This window comes from Monodelphis domestica, chromosome 2, assembly GCF_027887165.1.
Source record: "Monodelphis domestica isolate mMonDom1 chromosome 2, mMonDom1.pri, whole genome shotgun sequence".
Lineage (NCBI taxonomy): Eukaryota > Metazoa > Chordata > Mammalia > Didelphimorphia > Didelphidae > Monodelphis > Monodelphis domestica.
Genome location: NC_077228.1, coordinates 143,520,576 through 143,543,334, shown reverse-complemented (window position 1 = coordinate 143,543,334; position 22,759 = coordinate 143,520,576). Strand labels below are relative to the sequence as shown.

The 22,759-nt window shown below is 34.2% G+C and overlaps 1 protein-coding gene across 9 annotated transcripts in view; it reads right to left on the bottom strand.

Annotated features, from left to right (window-relative positions):
- AKT3 (AKT serine/threonine kinase 3) overlaps nt 1-22,759 on the bottom strand; it is a 443,431-nt gene that overhangs the window by 45,401 nt on the left and 375,271 nt on the right. For all 9 annotated transcript variants that reach the window (XM_056814176.1, XM_007481547.3, XM_056814178.1 and 6 more), the window contains 2 exons: nt 14,796-15,010; nt 9,113-9,200 (listed from right to left, as the gene is read on the bottom strand). In XM_056814176.1, the coding sequence (XP_056670154.1) occupies nt 9,113-9,200; nt 14,796-15,010 (303 nt within the window). The remainder of the gene's footprint in view (nt 1-9,112; nt 9,201-14,795; nt 15,011-22,759) is intronic.

The window sequence follows — 22,759 nt, the reverse complement described above, 5'->3', positions numbered from 1 at the left end:
CTAATTGCCAGAGAGATTCCTGTACATTAATAGGGTTAAAATCCTAAACATTAAAGCATATATTTTCAGATCTTCCCATATCTATTTAGAAACATTTGTACTTTTCCTGGTAAGTTATTTAAATCTGCTTAAGATTATCTCCTTAAGATTATCTCCCTAACTGGAACAACCTCCAGGAAGTGATGCAGAGCGAGAGGAGCAGAACCAGGAGAACATTGTACACATAGACGGATATACTGTGGTACAATCGAATGTAATGGACTTCTCCATTAGTGGCAATGCAGTGACCCTGAACAACTTGGAGAAATCTATGAGAAAAACCAGTATCCACATTCAGAGGAAAAACTGTGGGAGTAGAAACATAGGTGAAAAACAACTGCTTGAATACATGGATCAAGGGGATATGATTGGGAATGTAGACTCTAAATGAACATCCTAATGCAAAACACCAACAACATGGAAATAGGTTCTGATCAAAGACACAAGTAGTACCCAATGAAATTGTGTGTGGGCTGCAGGAAGGGTGGGTGGAGGGGAGGGAGGGAAATAATGTGATTATTGTAACCAAGGAATAATGTTCTAAATTGACTAAATAAATTAACTTAAAAAATAAAATAAAAGACATGTGCAGTTAGCTTTGGGAGAGGGGAGGGAAAGAACATGAATCAGGTAACTATGGAAAAATATTCTAAATTAATTAATTAAATAATAAATTAAAAAATAAAAGGCCTGCACACACACACAAAAGAACCTTCTACATATGAGTTACTCTTAGCTTTTCATCCTTCTTCATGAGATTTTTCAAATGACTTTATGTTCTAAATCAATATCATCATTGGTGATCATATCTCTCTGTATGGCAAAAGAATAGTTATTTGCTGTGTTCATTTAAAAAAAGATTATCTGGGGGTGGAGTCAAGATGGCGGCTTAGAAGCAGCAAAAGTTTAGACCTCTGAAAACCCTTCCTTACCAATCACAAACTGAATGTTCCTAGAGGACTGAAATTCAAACTTAACAACAGGACAGAGGCGGGGAACTGTCCTTCTGGACTCAAATCAAAAGGTACGCCCCCCAAAAGCCGGAATCCGAGAACACTCGGATCTAAGGGGAAGGCAGAGAGAAGGTCCCAGGAACCCTCCCCTCCAACCTTGTAACAACCATCCTGCTTCCCACGGGGACTGGGGGGTACTTAATACTTAAAATTATTAATAACATGTATGTTTAGTGATAATGAAATTTGATATATAATTGAAATAGGAGCAATTTTTTGTCATGTAAGAAGGATTATGCCAGATAGGGGTAGAAATCCTTGTGTAACTTCTGGTACTCAAAAATGAAAGGGGGCTAATCCTAATTTGATTGCTAAGGCTAGAGTTATTAGTAATGAAGCTCATTGATTAGATATTTGAGTGATGGTTCATTGATTAGTTAATGATATAATAGAAAATATTAAAATTATTGAAGCTATAGCTTGAGTTATAAAATATTTAATAGCTGATTCTGTGTTTCATGTATGATGGGGATAAGTTATTAATGGAATAATAGCTAGTGTATTAATTTCTAGTCCTATACAGGCAGTTAGCCAGTGGTCGCTAGCTAGAGTTACTGAAGTTCCTATTAATAAGCTGAGCGAAACAATGGTTAATACATATGGAGACATTAGTATGGGAAGGATGTAAAACAACATTTTCAGGTTATGGGCCCAATAGCTTATTTAGCTGACCTTACTAGAATGTAGTGTAAAGGAAACACATAGAATTTTGAGTTCTTAGATGTAGGTTAAATTCCTATTGTTCTAGAAATAAGGGGATTTAAACCACTATAATTTATCCTATTAAAATAATTCTTTTGTCAGACATATTTCTTATATTTGTGGAGGAATACTTGATAATGCAATTGGAATGGAAATAAATAATAAACATAATGCTAAAGTAATTGGTAAAAAAATTTTTCATAGTAAATATATTGGTTGATCATACCAAAATCGGGGGTATGATGCTCGTACTCATAAAAAGGATTATGTTAATAATATTGTTTTTACTATAAAATTGATAATGCTAATATGTGGGAAATTATGGTTTAATGGTGGGCCAAAGAAAAGAATGGTTGTTATAGCATTTATTGCAATAATATTTGCATACTCTGCTAGAAAAAAATATGGCAAATATTTTTTCAGTGGGAACCTCTGGGCGGGCAAAGGTGCTGGTTTGGAGGGTCTACCTTGTGAGCAGCGGGACGCAGGGCTCAGAGCGTCCAGCATGGACAGCGGGGAGAAAGCCAAGGAGAGACCGTGGCCGTGGCTGGGTCCTTCCATCTGGCTCCAGTCTCGCCATTGCCTCAGGCACATCCAGACCAATCCAGTTGAACATAATCCCATCAGGACTCCTCAGAGCTCAGGGAGGTCAGGACCCTCCCCCCCCCCCCCCCCCAGAGTACAGGGCCTCCGGGAAGGACAGAAAATTTGGGGGGGGCAAAAGCACTGGGGAACCTTGCGGACAGCGGAGAAGCAGCTGGAGAGAACTGGAGAGAGCCTGGGCGGCCCAGCCTTCCAGGAGTCTTCAGCCTCAGAGCACATACAGCCCAACCCAGTTGAATTTAATCTGATCAAAAGCCTCCAGGGGACAGGGAAGCTAACATTCCTCCCTTAGAGACTGTACCAAGATATCTGACAAAGCTCTAAGAGGGGAAACTGACAGCCCCAAAACCAAAAAAAATGAGAGGAGCAAGAGCACAGACAAATACAGGGAGCAAAGAAGGGGTAAACTCGAGCAAACAACAGAAAAAGAAGAAAGAAATTACAATAGACAGCTTCTGCACAGGTAATGAGCAAAGAGCGAATGAAACAGAGGGGGAGGGATCAACAAAAGGAAAAATCAGAAATCCCAGCTAATTGGATACAAGCTTTGGAAGAACTCAAAATGCAATTCAAAATACAATTAAGAGAGGCTGAAGACAATTTGGAAAAGAATTTAAAAACTAAGATAAGTCATCTGGACAGAGGCACTTGAACTAAAACAAGAAAATATTGTCTTGAAAGCCAAAATCAACCAGCTGGAAAATGAGGCAAAGAAGATGAAAGATGAGGCAAAGCAGATGAAAGATGAGGTGAAGAAGAAACAATAATTTCATTGAAGAAAATAACAATGATGAGATATCCTTTCAAAACCTATGGGATGCAGCCAAAGCAGTACTCAGGGGGAAATTTATATCCTTGAGTTCATATATTAACAAATTAAGAAGGGCAGAGGTCAATGAATTGGGCATGCAAATTAAAAAATTAGAAAGTGAACAAATTAAAAATCCTCAGATGAAGACTAAATTAGAGATCCTTAAACTCAAAGGAGAAATTAATAAAATTGAAAGTCAAAGAACTATTGATTTAATAAATAAGACTAGAAGCTGGTGCTTTGAAAAAGCAAATAAAATAGACAAAGTAGTAGTCAGTCTAATTAAAAAAAGGAAAGAAATAAACCAAATTGACAGTATCCAAAATGAAAAAGGAGACCTCACCTCTAATGAAGAGGAAATTAAGGCAATCATTAAAAACTACTATGCCCAATTATATGGCAACAAATATGGCAATCTAGGTGATATGGATGAATACTTACAAAAATATAAATTGCCTAGACTAAAAGAGGAAGAAATAAATTACTTTTACAACCCCATTTCAGAAAAAGAAATTGAAGAAGCCATCAAAGTACTCCCTAAGAAAAAATCCCCAGGTCCAGATGGACTTACAAATGAATTCTATCAAACATTCAAAGAACAACTAATCCCAGTATTAAACAAACTATTTGACAGAATAAGCCAAGAAGGAGTTCTACCAAATTCATTTTATGACACAAACATGGTACTGATCCCAAAGCCAGGAAGGTCAAATAGAGAGAAAGAAAACTATAGACCAATCTCCCTAATGAATATAGAAGCAAAAATCTTAAATAGGATACTAGCAAAAAGACTCCAGCAAGTCATCACAAGGGTCATCCACTATGACCAGGCAGGATTCAGACCAGGAATGCAAGGATGGCTCAATATTAGAAAAACCATCCACATAATTGACCACATTAACAAGCAAACTGACAAAAATCACATTATTATCTCAATAGATGCAGAAAAAGCCTTTGATAAAATACAACACCCATTCCTATTGAAAACACTAGAAAGTATATGAATAGAAGGGCCTTTCCTAAAAATAATAAACAGTATATATCTAAAACCATCAGGAAACATCATCTGCAATGGGAATAAACTAGATGCATTCCCAATAAGATCAGGAGTGAAACAAGGATGCCCATTATCACCTCTATTATTTCACATTGTATTAGAAACACTAGCAGTAGCAATTAGAGAAGAAAAAGAAATTGAAGGTATTAAAATTGGCAATGATGAGACCAAGTTATCACTCTTTGCGGATGATATGATGGTTTACTTAAGGAATACTATAGAATCAACCAAAAAGTTACTCAAAATAATCAACAACTTTAGCAAAGTTGCAGAATAAACCCGCATAAGTCATCAGCATTTCTATATATCTCTAACCCATTTCAGCAGCAAGAATTAGAAAGAAATATACCATTTAAAGTCACCCTAGACAATATAAAATACTTAGGAATCTAGCCGAGACAAATACAGGAACTATAAGAACACAACTACAAAACACTTTCCACACAGTTAAAACTAGATCTAAACAATTGGAAAAACATTGATTGCTCATGGGTGGGAAGAGCTAACATAATAAAAATGACAATCCTACCCAAATTAATTTACTTATTTAGTGCCATACCCATTGAACTACCAAAAAACTTCTTTGCTGAATTAGAAAAAAACATAACTAAGTTCATTTGGAAGAACAAAAGATCAAGGATATCCAGGGAAATCATGAAAAAAAAAATGCAAAGGAAGGAGGACTTGCAGTCCCAGATCTCAAACTATACTATAAAGCAGTGGTTATCAAAACAATTTGGTACTGGCTAAGCGACAGTAAGGAGGATCAGTGGAATATACTTGGCGTAAATGATCTCAGCAAGACAGTTTATGACAAACCCGAAGAACCCAGCTTTTGGGACAAAAATCCACTATTTGATAAAAACTGCTTGGAAAATTGGAAGACAGTATGGGAGAGATTAGGTTTGGATCAACACCTCACACCCTACACCAAGATAAATTCAGAATGGGTGAATAACATGAACATAAAGAAGGAAACTATAAGTAAATTAGGTGAACACAGAATAGTATACATGTCAGACCTTTGGGAGGGGAAAGATTTTAAAACCAAGCAAGACTTAGAAAGAGTCACAAAATGTAAAATAAATAATTTTGACTACATCAAATTAAAAAGGTTTTGTACAAAGAAAACCAATGTAACTAAAATCAGAAGGGAAGCAACAATTGGAAAACAATCTTCATAAAAACCTCTGACAAAGGTTTAATTCCTCAAATTTACAGAGAGCTAAATCAATTGTACAAAAAATCAAGCCATTCTCCAATTAATAAATGGGCAAGGGACATGAACAGGCAATTTTCAGCCAAAGAAATCAAAACTATTAATAAGCACATGAAAAAGTGTTCTACATCTCTTATAATCAGAGACATGCAAATCAAAACAACTCTGAGGTATCACCTCACACCTAGCAGATTGGCTAACATGACAGCAAAGGAAAGTAATGAATGCTGGAGGGGATGTGGCAAAGTAGGGACACTAATTCATTGCTGGTGGGGTTGTGAATTGATCCAACCATTGTGGAGGGCAATTTGGAACTATGCCCAAAGGGGAATAAAAGACTGTCTGCCCTTTGATCCAGCTATAGCACTGCTGGTTTTGTACTCCAAAGAGATAATAAGGAAAAAGACTTGTACAAGAATATTCATAACTGCACTCTTTGTGGTGGCCAAAAAAATTGGAAAATGAGGGGATGCCCTTCAATTGGAGAATGGCTGAACAAATTGTGGTATATGCTGGTGATGGAATTCTATTGTGCTAAAAGGAATAATAAACTGGAGGAATTCCATGGAGACTGGAACAACCTCCAGGAAGTGATGCAGAGCAAAAGGAGCAGAACCAGGAAAACATTGTACACAGAGACTGATACATTGTGGTACAATCGAACGTAATGGACTTCTCCATTAGTATCAATGCAATGTCCCTGAACAATCTGCAGGGGTCTAAAAAACACTATCCACAAGCAGAGGATAAACTGTGGGAGTAAAAACACCGATGAAAAGCAACTGCTTGAATACAGGTGTTGAGGGGATATGACTGAGGAGAGAAGCTAAATGAACACTCTAATGCAAATACCAACAACATGGAAATGGGTTTGAATCAAGGACACATGTGATACCCAGTGGAATCGCGTGTCGGCTATGGGAGAGGGGGGAGGGGAGGAAAAGAAAATGATCTTTGTTTCCAATGAATAATGTTTGGAAATGACCAAATAAAATAATGTTAAAAAAAAAGATTATCTCCCTTTCCTCCCTCTCCCCATATGATATGAAGAGGGGTCAAAATGGGGGAGAATATGGAGGTCTGATTTCAAGATTGATCTGCAATAACTATGTATTTGTCCTTTAAACACCTCATAATAAACCAACAAAACATGTTAATTACCTTAATATAATGCCTTGTTAATGAAATATAAAAAAGTAAATTTGAATATACTAATCTACAGATGAACAAGCACCTATTTATAAAGCAAGCCATCTGGGGAGAGACAAAGCTCACAATCATTGTTTATCTAAATAAAATCAATTCATTTTTAATTAAATTCTAAATTCATTTAAAATCAAATCAATTGATTTTATAAATCACTTCTAATGTGTCCTTGTGTTAAAAAAGGTTAATTCTATAATTAAGAAACTAATTTAAACCTAGGGAATACCTTTCTTATTAGCAAAATCAAGATAATGTGCTATTTAAATCATAAGAATACTCATAGTTTAATTTCTTGCCGACTACAGAAAAATGAAACACAGCCCTAGAACCTTCGCTCACACTTTCCATCATCTCTGTCTCCATTCTCCACTTTAGAAGACACCTTACTGCTGCTCTTCTTGGTTAGCATGAAGCTAACTACAGAAAAGCCTGGCCAAGAAAGAGGTCAGGTCTCCATTTAATCTACTGGTCTCCTGGACAAAGCTACTCAATGAAGGATCTGTATTTCTTTTCCCTACAAATACCCAATGCCTTTGCTCTAATAAGGGGTCCTATACCTAAAAACCACTTAGAACCATACCACATCATTAAACAGTAGGTCCTTAGAGAATTCCTTCTGCCAATCCTTTGCATAATCTCCTTATAAGTGTTCAACATCTCCCTTTGCCTACTCAGCCTGCTGCTGCTTCTACTCTGAACAAATACAGTCCAGTGATTCTGTGCTGCAGTAGGCCTCCCTTCACTGTTAGCGTTCTGGCGCTCTTCCTAGACCTTGTTGGTACTTATCTCAACTTGCCATGTAATATAAGCAGTTAATGAAGGAAAAAACACATTAGTGCTATCAACACTGTAACCCCTTAAAGACATACTCTATATTCCTTGGTTAAGTTTTCAACTTTTACCATTTGGACAAGATATGCTAACATGATAGAATTCAGGGGAAGCTTCCAACTTTAGTCCTGATAAAAATCTCTGACTACAAATAAGGTTTCTGGGGCATAGAACTAGCCTCCCACTTTGTTTCTTTTGAGTTGTATTGATTTGGTTAAAATACTATACAATCTTTTCTATCTATCCCTGTGGAATAAATAAACTCATGAAGATAACTTATGCACAGAAATTCCTGGAAGAGGGTCTTAAGATGATACTAGTGGTCTCAAAACATATTTGAGCACATCTTCATAATATGGGATGACCGTGTGTCTTTGCTTTATTTCACCAATGATGGGGAACAAGTTGGATAGCACAGCATCTTTTACTGCCTACAATAATACAAACTAATGAACAGTAATGACATTTTACTGTGGCAATGCAGGTGCTCATAATAGATGATATCTCTCTAGCTTTTCTGTATACACAAATAAATGAAAACACTTGACACATAAAATACACTCATTTAAATGTTAATAAATAACTAGTTGATGCAAACATCAACAGCATGGAAATAGTTTCTGATCAAGGACACATATATTACCCAGTGGAATTGCGCGTTGGCTACAGGAAGGGCAGGGGGAGGTGAGGGAGGAATAGAATATGATTTTTGTAACCAAGGAATAATGTTTGAAATTGACCAAATAAAATAAACAAACAAACAAACCAATAAATAAATAGTCGACATTTTTAAAAGATGAAAAACTGGCAGCAGTTTGAAATAAATATAATAAAAAATTAAATAAGAATTGCAAAAGGCCTATTAAATTTGTAGAGTTTCCACTTTAGGCTATTAAAAAAAGGGTTTCTGTAAATCAAAATGTCAAAACTATTAGAAATACTTCCATAATAAATGGTGAAATAGGTTCCTGAATTAAATTCTTCATGTCCTAAAAGTAAAATTATGCAGATAAAAGTTACAACAGGAACAATTTTCCCCTTCAATCACACACAAAAAAATTATTGACAGCACAGGAGGTATATCTGTTAAAGTGAGAAAAATGAGACTATATATTAACATAAATTTGCCTGGGCTTGCAAAAAAACAAAAAAGACACACGAATGGTACATGTAAGCAAATGAGAGCAGTCATGTCCTATCTCCGATCTAGAAATTTAAGCCAAGATGATAATATTCTTTAAAAATAAAGAATAATAATACCCAGATGATGATGAAAAACTTTTATAATTAGATTTAATTTTGTTGGTGCTTAATATTTCAAAACAGAAGCTCCCAAATCAGAAATAAAAAAGAAGTCAATCAACAAATTCCTCTTATATCAGCAAGAGAACAATCAACTATTTGATTATATTCATCATGTAAGGAAAAAAATTGATTTGGGGACTCATCCAAATCATGAACTGCAAAGAGAAGTGGATAAGAAATTAAGTGGTAATTTCAATCTCAGTTTCAAAATTATCAATACCATTATTTTGCAAGCAAACAAAATAATACATTCTTTCATAAATTAGCAATTCATTCATTTCAGTATATTAGCCAAAACTGAACATTCTGTCATAAACATTTCCTACCTTTTTATCATATACATCTTGCCAATTTACTCCAACAAAGAAACTGTGCCTCATAATTTCTTTTGCATCATCCGGACCTCCACCAAGGCTATCAAGGGAGAAAGAAGATTAAGTAAACATTAACCATAAAAACAAAGAAAGTTTCACTTAGACTATAATAGTCTACCACTGAACAAACTATTAGTATGCACCTACCCAGAACATAATACATTAAAAATCATAAAAGAAATTAACATAGACAACATTTCTTTCTTCTCTCCTTGCAATCCCACATTTTCACATCAAAACACAGCTTGGTTACATATATTGCATGTTTGACTTGAGATGATAGGGGTCATTAATGATGGTTGAATATCAGGGTAAAATAAAACAATTAAAGGGTATTACTTAGAAATAAAACTAATTTACTTTTCATATTAGGATTTTAATTTACTTTTCAAAGAATAATATCTGGCTCACATTCATACATACTATTACTGTTTTGAAGTAGATGAATAAACGAAAACATTTTAACCACAGTAACAAAAATTATGGTTAAAGGAAGATTTATATAGTAGGGCAAGAAATTGATTTTAAATGACTGTTTATTCCATAAGGATGCCCTCAATGCTGAGCACAGTGTTTTACACCCAGAAGACACTTAATAAATGTTTGTTGTTGCTGACACCAACAGTGTTGCTTATGCCTAGCAGTGTAACTGTGATAACAAATATATGCTTTGAAAAATATAGTTCAAATACAAACCAAGTTATAACTGAATGAAATTTTTATAGGTACTATTAGTCTGGGCAACAGAAGTCATAATGCATTCAAAACTAATTTACTACATCATCCTTGAAAACCAGTATGATTACTTTACAATCACATGTTAAATAATTTTGCTGCTATCATTAAATTGTCTAATTTGAACTTGTGAAGAGAGTGAAAAAGCTGAAACTAGACTATCCTCAGAAATATCAGGAATATAGGGAGGATAAAAGGAGAAAGGAATTGAGGGAATTTTTTTTTAAAGGTATTTTGTCTCTTCAAGGTTCAGGGAAGAGCTAGCATTATGAGCACACTATATTTATAAGAGGGAAATTAAAGAATTAGCTTCTATATGAATATCATGGAAGGCTAAAAGGTATTATTAGGCCAAAGGTAGGTGGACAGGCTCTTTTCACAGCCTGAGATGATTTCCAATAAAAAGCATTTTTAACAAGGGGTGGAGAATTGGGAAGAGGTGCAGATCCTAGATTCCTTGATAGAAGCAGGAAATAAGCTTTGAGAAACACTCAAAGGAATTTACTTCAAATGTGCTCCATCTCCTTTCACTAGTTAATAGTTTTCTACAATTTTTGTGGTGTGGATGTTGTAAGCCTATACATATGATATATCAAAACCTACAAATTTTCTTATAAGATATCCTGTGTCAAGGAATTTTCAATTCTTTAACATCAGACTATGTATATGCTATATTATGTCAAATATACTCAAATAATCTAGAAGTAAAAATCTTTAGTATCCAAGTGAACACCTTCAGAATGTGAAACCACACCAAATTTGATGAAATATATATGTATGTGTATATATATATATACATATATATATATAATTTTAATAGCAAACAAGTAGGTGACACAGTACAAAGCTTTGGACTTGGAATCGGGAAGACCTTACTTTCAATAATACTTCAGATACTTACTATCTGTGTGACCCTGGGCAAGTTTTCCTCATCTGTAAAATGGGCATATCTGTCTCACAAGGGTATTTAGAGATCTAACAAGCCAACATATGTAAAATGCTTTGCATACCTTACAGATAATGATTATTGTCATTAGTTATTAAATAAGAAAGGTAGCAAGGAAAAGATTAGTGGCTGGAAGAAATGGCTTCAGGAAGATCTAGATTTAAGTCCCTCCTCTGCCATGTATTGTCTGGGTGACCACAGGCAAGTCACTTAACTTCTCAGTGACCCTAAGAACATGCAGGTTACATGTTGCAGAAAAGTTGCTTATCTGCAAATGGTGGAAGAAATTCCCGCCCCCTCATCCCCCAAAGAGAATTTTGAACACTGATAAAAATACCAATGTGAACCTCTCAAAAGAGCATACTTTGAACTCTGTGGCATTCAGATCTAACAAATTCTTTTTTCAGTATCCATAAATTATAGATCCCAAGATCCAGATCCCAAATGAAATATTCAATTACTATGGATTCACAACACTTAGAAACATCTCAGAAGCCAAATATTCCCCTTGTTTATAGGATATATTTACATGAGATCATTTTTTTTATGAAAAGGTCTCCATTTCAGTTAAAAAAAAAACATCCACTGTCATTTTTATACTGTTATTTCTTCTTTGCAATTTTGTAACACTAAAAAATAATTATAATAAAAAGTCCAAGTTTCACATGTGATCCCCGTTTCTGGCTTTAGTGGTAAACCTAAGTATCAGCATCCCTTTTCTCCAGACAGGATAGAGTGGGATATAGTAAAAAGCTTCCTAGTACTTATATGGCTGGGTAAGACATATTTAACCTTCCAGCCTGGGCCCATCTGTAAAATGAGATTAGAGTAGATGGCCTCTGAGGTTCCTTCCTGCTCTAAAGGTAAAGATCCTATGTCTCTCCTTTAAAAAGGTCTTCAATCTTGAGGACAGATGAAACTATGCAAGATAAAAAGGACAAATCTAGGGCTAGGTTGCTCTAAAAGAAAACACATAGAAATACATATGCACATATGTACGTGGTGGCCAATGGCCAAATTAAGAATGATTTGACACACAAAAAAAGACTATAAATAAAAGATTCTAAAATTATATGTATATGTATGTGTGTATGTATATACGTATCATTCTCTGTGTGTGTGTGTGTGTGTACATATATATCCATCAATATGTAGGACAGATGCTATAGACTAATGAGCTTATGCCAACCTATGAATGAATTGTTTAGACAGAAGGCTTAAAATACTTTAAGGTTATTTTAGATCAACTTTGTATTGAAATCTGGAAAGAGAAGTTTGCTGCACAGGACAGATTGAACTACAAAATTCTTCTCAAGAGACCTCTCCTTTATTTTCAACTTTCAAGAATAGGCATTGATTCTCCAAGGATTACTAATTTAGATTTATTTAAGGATTATTCTTGGTTGCAAAGTATGTGACTATGACCTCATCTGAAATGAACTCTGTGAGGCTGGTAGGATAGATACCTTTATTTTATAGAAGGAAGAACTGAGACTTAAAAAGTGATCTGCCCTACATCAGAAAGCTTTAAATGATAGAATGTGGCCTTGATATCATATAATCTGGTTTCAAGTCCAATAATCTTTCTAGTTTATCATGCTGATGGATGACCTTTAAGCACAGGTACCAACCAAGAAAATCCAAGTCAAGTTCTTCAGTACATTTTCTCATAAAATGCAACTCTCCAAATGTTTTCAAACATCTATGGTGTGCCTGAAATATTTTTCATTGTTATTCAAAGGACTAAAATCTGTAAAACATGATCTAATTAAGGGGAACCTGAGAATAAAGTCAGTCTATAATAAAAGATACTAATAAATATAATTTCCATACTGTCATAAAATACAAATTCTTATCCTAAAGAAAGGTTGAAAGTATGCTAATGTTTCATAAGCCTGATAAAATTAGATAATTTTATATTATTTTAGAATTTATCAGAAAGTTAGAAAAACTGAGGTATCATTTCAATGGTATAAACAGAATGAATAATATGTCCAAACAAACCCTTTTTACAACAAGGTAGTTGGTATACTAGATAAAGAGCTAGATCTGGAGTCAGAAAGATCTCAGTTCAAATCCTCACTCAAGATACTACCTAGATATGGGGCCCTTAAGCAAAATACTTAAACTCTGCATCAGTTTCCTTAGCTGCAAAATAGGAGGCAATAATAGTACCTACCTTCAAGTTGTGAAGGTCAAAAAGATTTGTTGAGAGATTTGTAAACTTTGAAGCCCTACATAAATGTTGGCTATTGTTATAATTTTCTCCCAAAACTCACTTGCCTCTCCCTCACTTCTTTAATTATACTGAAGGTAGGACACAATAATCTAGTCACCCAGAAATGTAACCTAAGAATCATCTTTTTTATATTTTTAAAACCGATAACTAAGTACAGGTTCCACAGCAGAAGAGCAGTAAGGTTTAGGCAACTGGGGTTAAGTGACTTACCCAGACTCACAAAGCTAGGAAGTATCTGAGGCCAATTTGAATGCAGGAAACTTGCTAACTCCAGGTCTGGCCCTCTTTCCATTCAGCAGGATAGCTGCCCCCAAAATCATCTTTAACTATTCCTTTCCATTCCCTAACTGCTCTCCCTCCCTACCTTCCATAGCTAATCAGTAACAAAGTTTTCACAGCATCTCCTGCATCCGTTTCTCTCTTATATGATCTAGTTCCATCACCTGCCCACTTTCTCCCTCCTCTTCACAATCTACTCTACATAGCAGCCAAACTGAAGTTCTAAAAACAGATATGACCACATCAATCACAAGGTCAAGAAACTCCTGTGGCTCTTCTTCTTCTAGGAATATAAAATACAAACTCCTCCGGTAGATTTTTTTTAAAAGTTCTTTACACTTGGACTCAATTTCAATTTCAGGCTACCCCCTTCCTCCATATTATTCTCCTTCATATATAAGTCAGTTAAGCCAGTCTACTTGTTTTTTCTCTGTATACATTTTATCTCTTGCTTTTGCATAAATGGTCCATCACATCTGGACTGTACTCTTTCTTCACTACATCTTGGATTCTTAAGATCTCCAGGTCCCATCAAAGTTCTCTGAAGGTCCATCTACTAAAAAAAAATCTAAGTTCATTTAGAAGGTATTAATTTGGTTTCCATGAACTTTTTTAAAAATTTACTATTTCAATACATTTGGCTTCCTCTATAATTCTATGTATATTTTTCATTAAAGGTATAATTCTTATATCTCCTTCATCAGATTGTCAAAGGAAACCACACTATGAAAAAAGTCAAAAACCCCTGCTGTAGTTGCTTTTAATCCTCACCATCTCTCTTGGACAACACTCTGCATTTACTTTGTGTGTATATGTGTGTGTATAAATGTGCATATATATATATGTACACACAAACACACACATATACACACTTAATCTGTTCTCTTTCCTTTCTCCAATATAATACAGGCTTCATAAGACAGGGACTTTCTTGCTTATATTTTAGCTTCAGTGCCTGGCACACAGTGGGTACTTGGTAACTGCTTATTAAACATAGGGAATGTAGATAAAATTATGCATAAATATATAAACATTTTACACAATATTCAAATAATCTGTTTTGTAGGTAATTTGGAGTAGAAAGTTAATGATGGATAGTTCTCTTATAGGAAGCACAAAAATGGAGAGAGCACAGAAACTTGTATACTGTGTCTGACTTAAAACAAATCAGATAATGGGGGCAATGAAGAAATCTCAAGTGAGCAGCAACATGGGTATTACAACTTTTCTGAATATTGATGCTCAGTATGCTCTATTTAATGTTTCTGGTGTAGGGAAGACTGAGGAAATCTAAGACTTTGGCAAAAAAAGCAAATGTTCTGGATTGATATCTTAGAAGAAAAAAGTATCATCTTACAGTTTTTTAAGAAAGGTATCCTGGCAGAAAGGCTTCTTAAGAATATACTTCGTTTTCATCAATGAGATTTGAGCCTTACCGTTTATTTGGATCTTTTATTAAGAGTCCTGAAAGTAAGGATTTTGCATCAGAAGAAAGAGTTCGAGGAAATTTAATGTCCTCCATTAGTATTAGCTCAAAAAGTTTCTCATGATCCTGGTTGTAGAATGGTAATCTCCCACACATCATTTCATACATGACAACCCCCAAACCCCACCAGTCCACTGCACGGCCATAGTCATTATCTTCTAATACCTAAAAGAGAATAGAGGAAAAGAATTAAACATTATATTTTAACATTTAAAATATCTGGGCAAAACATACATTTTTACTCTAAAATATTTCACCACTCATTTCTTCCACAAATAAGTAAACAGTTTTGAGATTCTATCATAGATAGTTCTTTATTATACCAAATATTTGATTTTTGCATGATAAGATTTTACACCCAGAAACCATTAATGAACACCCACACAAAGGCAATGAGTAACAGTATAGTATGCCAAGTAAATCAAGTATATAAAAACCCAAATGAATCAATATTAAACTTGAATCTAGCTGGTGGTGCTTTCTGGTTTCCCTTCTGCCAAATCTCACATCACAGGTTAGATAAGAGCATACAGATTAAGAACTTCTAATAGGCCTTAATTCCCTACTGATATACAAGAACTTTCTATCTATTAAAAAGTGAAGAGAAATTGATTAAGTTGATTTCCTTTAGAGGGTCTTACCTGTGTTTTACAGGCAAGAAAGAACAAAGACATATGGGGAGCTGTAATTGACATATTCACAGCTTTTGTAAGAATTTTAAAACCTCTTTGAGCTCCTCAATCATTAAAGTTTTAAGGAAAAACTTTGAAAATAATATATTAGAGAACTAATCTTTTGCCTTATAGGAAAATGTTAATACCCAGAGTTCCATTACATGTTAAATGTATACAATATTCACTGAATTTCAAGGGCAGCTGGGTGGCTCAGTGGATTGATTCAGGCTCAGAGATGGGAGGTCCTGGGTTCAAATCTGACCTTAGACACTTCCCAGCTGTGTGACCCTGGGTAAGTCATTTAACCCCCATTGCCAAACCCTACCACTCTTCTGCCTTGTAAGCAATATACAATATTGATTCCAAGATGGAAGGTAAGGGTTTTAAAAATGTCACTGAATTTCATTATTATTTAGTGACAAATGGCATTTAAATTGTCTTATAATATATAAAAAGAAGTTTAGCAAGAAATGTTACTACTTTAAAGAAGTCAGGAAATACTATTTTTAATGCAGCACATTCTTTTTGATATCAATGTTTTACATAATATGGACATAGGTAACTAGACAAAACAGATACTCAAATTTTCTATGATTCAGTAACCTACCCTGTAAATATGTGATATAGAGAGAAAAAAGGGGAACAGCCAATGCTAGATGTTTCTTTTGAGACATGGTCTTATTTCTGCATGTAAATACTGTCTCTCTAAGAGAGAAATTTCACAGAGGTATTAAGCCAGAAGAAAAATGCTCTCATACCAATAGATATTGTGAAGAAAGGAAAGAAAATAATGACTACATGAAAAAGAAAGGAAAAGGAAATTCATATCCAAGACATCATAGGTAGCAAATTAAAGAAATTTGAGGCTGATTTCTAAGAAGATAGTCAGCAGTTATCTAAAGGATAGAATAATATAGCTGTGCTCAAAATTCAAATTCTTATGCAGTCCAACTCAACAGAAATTTTCTTTTATGGTTTCAATCATTACAGGAGTCAACTAAAATATTAAAATGGTTACAAGATAAACCTAGAGCTACTATTTCAACTCGCTCATTTCACAGATGAGGAAAATATGGAGCCCAAACAGTGGTATAACTTGCTCAAATTCACTTATGTAATATGTAGCAAAGCAAGGATTCAAGCCCAGGTCCTCTGACTCCAAATCCAATGTTCTTTCGATTTTCTGGTGGCTGGGGAGGAGGGGGCAGAAAGAAAAGGGAAGGAGGTAGAGTGTTATTCAGAGTATAAATATGGATTCAAAGGATAAATAAATCTGATATTACTAAGTTATTACCTACTTATACCAAAAATCTAGAGGCCAAGAGCCATTCAATATTTGAGGAATTTTCAAGGGCAAAAGCATTTAAAAAGAATCCATAAAAAAATGTGAATTTACTGAGTGTCTGCTAAACTACTTACTAGATTCATCATCAAATAAATATATGTATACACACATACATAGAGAGAGAGAGAGAAAAAAAGAGACAGAGACAGGCATATATACACACTAAAAATTTTACTGCCTAACGACATATATTCTTAAAAGAAAAGGTCAAGATTTTAATTAGGCAGGATCTAAAAGAATTCTGAAAGCAATTTTTATTTGAGGAAAAAAGATAAGTTGGAGCAAACATTATTCATTAGCTTGATGAAGGAAGAATGTAATACCTCTTTATTAGTAAAAACCTTTGAGAGTTTATAACCTAAGCAAGAAATTATATGGGAGATGTCATACTCCAAATGTTAATTTTTACTTTTAGAGAAAAAATATTTTAAGTGATAAGAATTTATTTTCATTTCCATGAAATAAAAAAAAATATGGGTATAAAGTTGAAAAAAAAGTAATTTAATGGGAATAAGAGATTCTTTATATACTTATATTGGAATAAGTTGTTCATGTGTAACTTTCACATTTGTGGTTACTACTTTAGGAAATAATTCATAGCCAATAAGGAGGGTGTACTTCATGTGGGACATATCTAATTGTCTCAGCAAACCTTATACTGCATTCCCACAATAGCAACAAAATAGTGGTCCCAAAAAAAGAGCCAAATGTGGCTTTTAACCTCTTTTTTCATAAAACCATAAAAAGCATAAAAGCTGGATTAACTGCCTCCCGAACCCGCATATCACCAGCCGGGTTCTCATCCCCAGCTGGCAAAACTGGCAACCCTTTATTTTTGTTTAAATACCTGGTTTGCAGCCAGAAGGGAAAGTGACTGCAAAAAAAGGTTTTATTTTTGAAGAGAAATAAGCAAATGAAAAAAATTAAAGTGCATTATAGAAAAATCTGTTTCAAATTAAAGTAAAATAAATTTTATACAGCTTTGTAAAATGAATATCAATTTCTAAAATATAAATGTTTCCTTCTGACTATGCAATCTTTAAGTGATGTGTAATATTATATATCACACATATACATATATAGCTACATTTATAAGCACTTAAAATATTACTTCATTCTGAGGGAAATATGTACTCCTTGTTGACTTGACATACCAACTCAAGTTATAGATGATTTTTTTAAAGTGAAATAAAAAAGCCACCTGAGTCAGTCTTCTTTAACCAAAGATCCTTTACTATCAATTCAGGTCTTTAAGATGAGAAAGAGTTCTGTCCAAAACCATAATCACATAGTCACATTCCTTACTTATCTAAAAAAATGACAAACTGGATAATCCCAAAAATGAAATGATAAAAAAAAATTCCATCCATAGGAATATAGTTTGGAATAGGCTTTGAGCTATTCATCTGAACTGACTCTCTTCTCCTTCTTTAATATACTATTGCTAGATACAACTTACTATATTCAACAGACAATTCAGTATCCTTCTTTCCTCTAATTTGATTATCTTTCTCAAATACTAAACCTCCCTTGTGCACATGGCCTTAAGTATCTGGCTCCTTTCTGGTCTTTGTTGATTTTCCTCATCAAAGAGGCTCAACTGTGACTATTTTCTTCCGATTGTTAGGCAGGCTTATTCAAACTCAGTGGTAATGAATGATGTAACCCTAAAAGTGAAAAATATTACACAGCATAATTCAAATAAGATATAACTTACTGATATGAAAATACCATGGGTAAATATGCCCCTTAAAACTTATTTTAAAAATTCAAGGACTTGTGGTTTTATTGGCATTGAGAAAGAACTCCCTCTCCTAATTTGGCATATGATCTTTGAGAGCTGTTTTCTTAGGATAAAAAATAGCACCTACTGTCCAGTCTTTTGGTGATATGTTTCTAATCATAGGTTCAAGCTGGTCAAAACATGAAGACAAACAACCCATTATGAGGCCCATTTACCACTTTTGTAGCTCTGTGGGATCTGCCCAATCTTGTGTTCTCCTGGCCCATCCTTCAAGAGACTTTAATCATCTCCATACCAAGTTTAGACATCAATATTAGACTGTATAGGATGTAACATTCAGGTAAAATTCTGATACTGATAGACTGGCCCCAGAAATCATTGTAAAGCTTAAATGTAAAATTTTAAATTAAGTTTTAAATGCGAAAGTATTTTTAATTTTATAGGTATTTCTTTTTCAAAATAAAATACTTCAAGGGAGGGTCTGAGTCAGAACTTGTCTCAGATATTTAGTAGCTCTGAGGCCTGGGTAAATAAATAACTTAACCTGTCTCAGCCTCACTTTCCTTAATGGTAAACTGGTACTAACAATAGGACCTACCGCATAGTGTTGTTCAGGATTGATTGATAGAATATATGTAAAGCAATTGAAAATTTTAAAGTGCTACATACAAAAGTTAGTTATTATTATCAATGCACACTTTGTTTTCTAAAGCTGTGACTTCATTGGTGAGAAGAATACCCGGTGTGGAAACAGATCCAGAACTCAGTGCAGTCTGTATGATTAGGAAGTTATTCAGAGGCACTAAGAGGTTAAATGACCATCGTCACACACTGAGTACATGAAAAGTCTGGATATGAGCAGAGGTCATCCTGACTCTAAAGCCAACGTGCTATTAACTATGCCATCTTGAATATTATTAAGGCCAGAAAATTATTCACTCAATGATATGTAAATATTTTATGTGAAATCAAGTTTATAGGGAAATACAACTTATACAATACAATAATACAATACAATATAGGGAAATACAACTTTCAAAACTTACCTAGGATGAGTAAAGACTTTGTCCCAGTTCTGATTACAAATAAGTAGTGTCTATGAAACAGAAATTCTGCTTAATGACCATACCCTGTCATGGAAAAGTCTTTGACAGCCAATGATACACTTTTTTTGTTTTCTTTTAAATCCTTTCTTTCCATCATAGAATCAATACTGTGTTCCAAGAAAGAAGAGTAGGAAGGTCTAGGTAATGGAAATTAAGTGACTTGTCCAGGGTCATAGAACTGGGCAGGATCTCAAGCCACATTTGAACCCAAGACCCTCTGTCTCTAGCCTGGCTCTTAATCCACTGAGCCACCTAGTTACCCCAAGGTATGCTTTAACCAAATAACTATCCAAATACCAAGACAGGAATAAAAGGGGGCAGGGAAAAGGAAACCAATGAAGAAAACAGAAATATGTACTCTCTTTGTGATAATATAATTAATTTTTAATATTACCAAAAATACTCTTTTCACACGAAGCCTTTCCTGATCTTCCAAATTTATCTTATTCTTACTGGGCACTAAAATTGCATAAGTATTTGTTAGCACAGTGTCTGATATATAACAGGTGCTTAATAAATGCTTAATGACTGAATTATTAAAGAAGCAAAATTTTACTCTCCATAATTTTTTACCAGGAACAAGAAGTTATTTTACTCTCTGCCATATGGAGATTTAAATTTCAGGGATTCTAAGAGTAGAAAGAACGTGTCATTTTGCATGATAATTATCTGATGTGGATACTTCCTATTATTAAAGTAGCTAGACAAAAAGAATTGTTTTTTTTTTTAAAGCTCTCCCTTAAATGGCTATTATTATAGTAGACTTTGCTTTCTTAGAATAATTATTTTTTCAAACTAAATTTTAAAAGGACAACTAGAGATAGGAGACCCCATATTCTAAAAAGACATGGAGAACTAACATTTCCAGGACATGTATTTAATTGATGGAACTTTAAAAACATCTTCACCTCACATCATGAATGACTGAATCATTCTTATTCCAATTAGGATTTGCTGGGTGGCTGAAAGAACCCCTCTTGCAGCTTGCTCACAGGGCCACAAAACATACCTAAGGCACGCAATTATAAGAAGGTAATGCATGCCCTGGAGTGGCTTACTGCTCAATCAATAATTTTGACAGAACAGATGGGGGGAAAATTAAACATCTAAACAAACTGTCTGCACACCTATGTTGTGAAAGTAAACTGCGAACTTAGATGCACTAAATTACTGTTAATTCATTTTTTTAATGTTGCCTATTAACCTTATATTTCTGGTGACTAATATACCCTTTTTATTATCTATATAAGCCTATCTTGTACTTTTATCATCAAAGATACTTGCTTACCAAAGACTATGACAATAAGGATTTTCTAATACAACTTTAAAATTATTAAGTAGTATGAGGTTGAATTTCTTTTCAATAAAGAGAATATATTTTTTCTTCAAAATGTACCATTTATATCACATCTTCTTTGTAATTTTATTATAATTTATTTTCCTGTATAAAAATTCTTATGAGACTGAAAATACAAATGTCATTTGCTTTAAATTAGAAAGTAATAAGTTGTGTAGCTCATCCTTAACACATACACACATACATACATACATACATACATACATACATACATACATACGCATACATACTTCAAGGCTACTGAACTTAAAAAGCAAACTGTAGCTCAAACGGGAAAATATATGACAAGAAAATACTCAAATGGATACATATACAATCTTTTCAATAAAATGGCTTTTAAAAGATTGTTTCCTATAGTTCTACTCTAGTGCCACAATTAGCTATGTCTTTGTAAATAGCCCGAATAGGGAATTCTTTGTGGCTTTTGTGGCATTGACCTTAGGGAAAATCTGAGAGGAATAGCTGCAGACTGACCAGAAGAAATACTGGTGATTTTGCTTTGAGTTCTCTGGTTTCAGAAAGCTCTTATTTAAACTTCACATGGAAGTTACAGAATCACAAAGCTGTCCAAGAAAGAGCACTGAATGTGGGAATTCTGAGAATTCCTGCCAAGGAAGCAAGTACATCAATCAAGGAAAACAACACTTTGGTGCTACAGACTCTACACGGCTCCTTCTGGGCTAGGGATACAAGTAATTTTAGTTCATATATGAACCACAGCTAATGACAAGGTAGTGGTTTAGGAAGATCCAAAAATATTACCAGTAATTTAGTATAGATGTTCTTGAATAGCAATTCAAAATATAAATGTTACATCTACCTAAATGGGTCACTATGATCCTTTCTCTCAATTTCTCCTCAGGACATATGAACCTGTATTACAGTAGTATCATAAGATTAACATCTGAAAAGTGCCCCCAAGAATATAAATGCACTTAAATCAGTACCAATCAGTGAAGATTCTGGAGAAAATGTGGATACTTTGTTGAGGGTGTGTGTATAGAAAGGCTTTTGTGTGTGGAAGAAGGTTGTTCTCCAAAACTTAGCATGGTGATTGCCACATGGGAGAGGCTTAATTGATGCTTAATGACTTTTGACTTGACATGACCACGTAAGTCAGTCGACAAGCATTTATTATGCGTTTACTCATGCTAGTCATGGAGATATTTCTTTTCACAAAAAGATTGGAAACTGGAAAAAAAAAACACCCATAACCTTAAGACAACAGTTTCAATGTGTCTTATGGATTCTTAGGGAAGATGACGTAAAACATTTATGCTAGTCACCATATAATTAATTGTATAATTAATTACATATATTTCTTCCTCTGGTTTAAGGGTGTCAATGTACTTCTTTTGACCCTGATTTTAGAAACATCAATAAAAGGCTCAGAAACAAAATGCTGAATAAGATATTTCTACTTTATAGAGACAGACATAATTTGTGTCTCTTATTTTAAGTAAAATATATCTGCACTCTCCAAAAAGAGAAAAAAAGAAAACAACTAATTACATTTGCTCCATGTAATACCAAATTACTTACTAAAAAAATCTCTGTGTACTGACCTTTAATTTGCCTAGCACTTCCATCTCTTCCTGATCACAAAGAATAATTGAGTTATTAGCAGTGGGATTTGAGTATAAATAAATCTATGAATTTCCAAGATTTTATTATTTATTTTTTGCTAT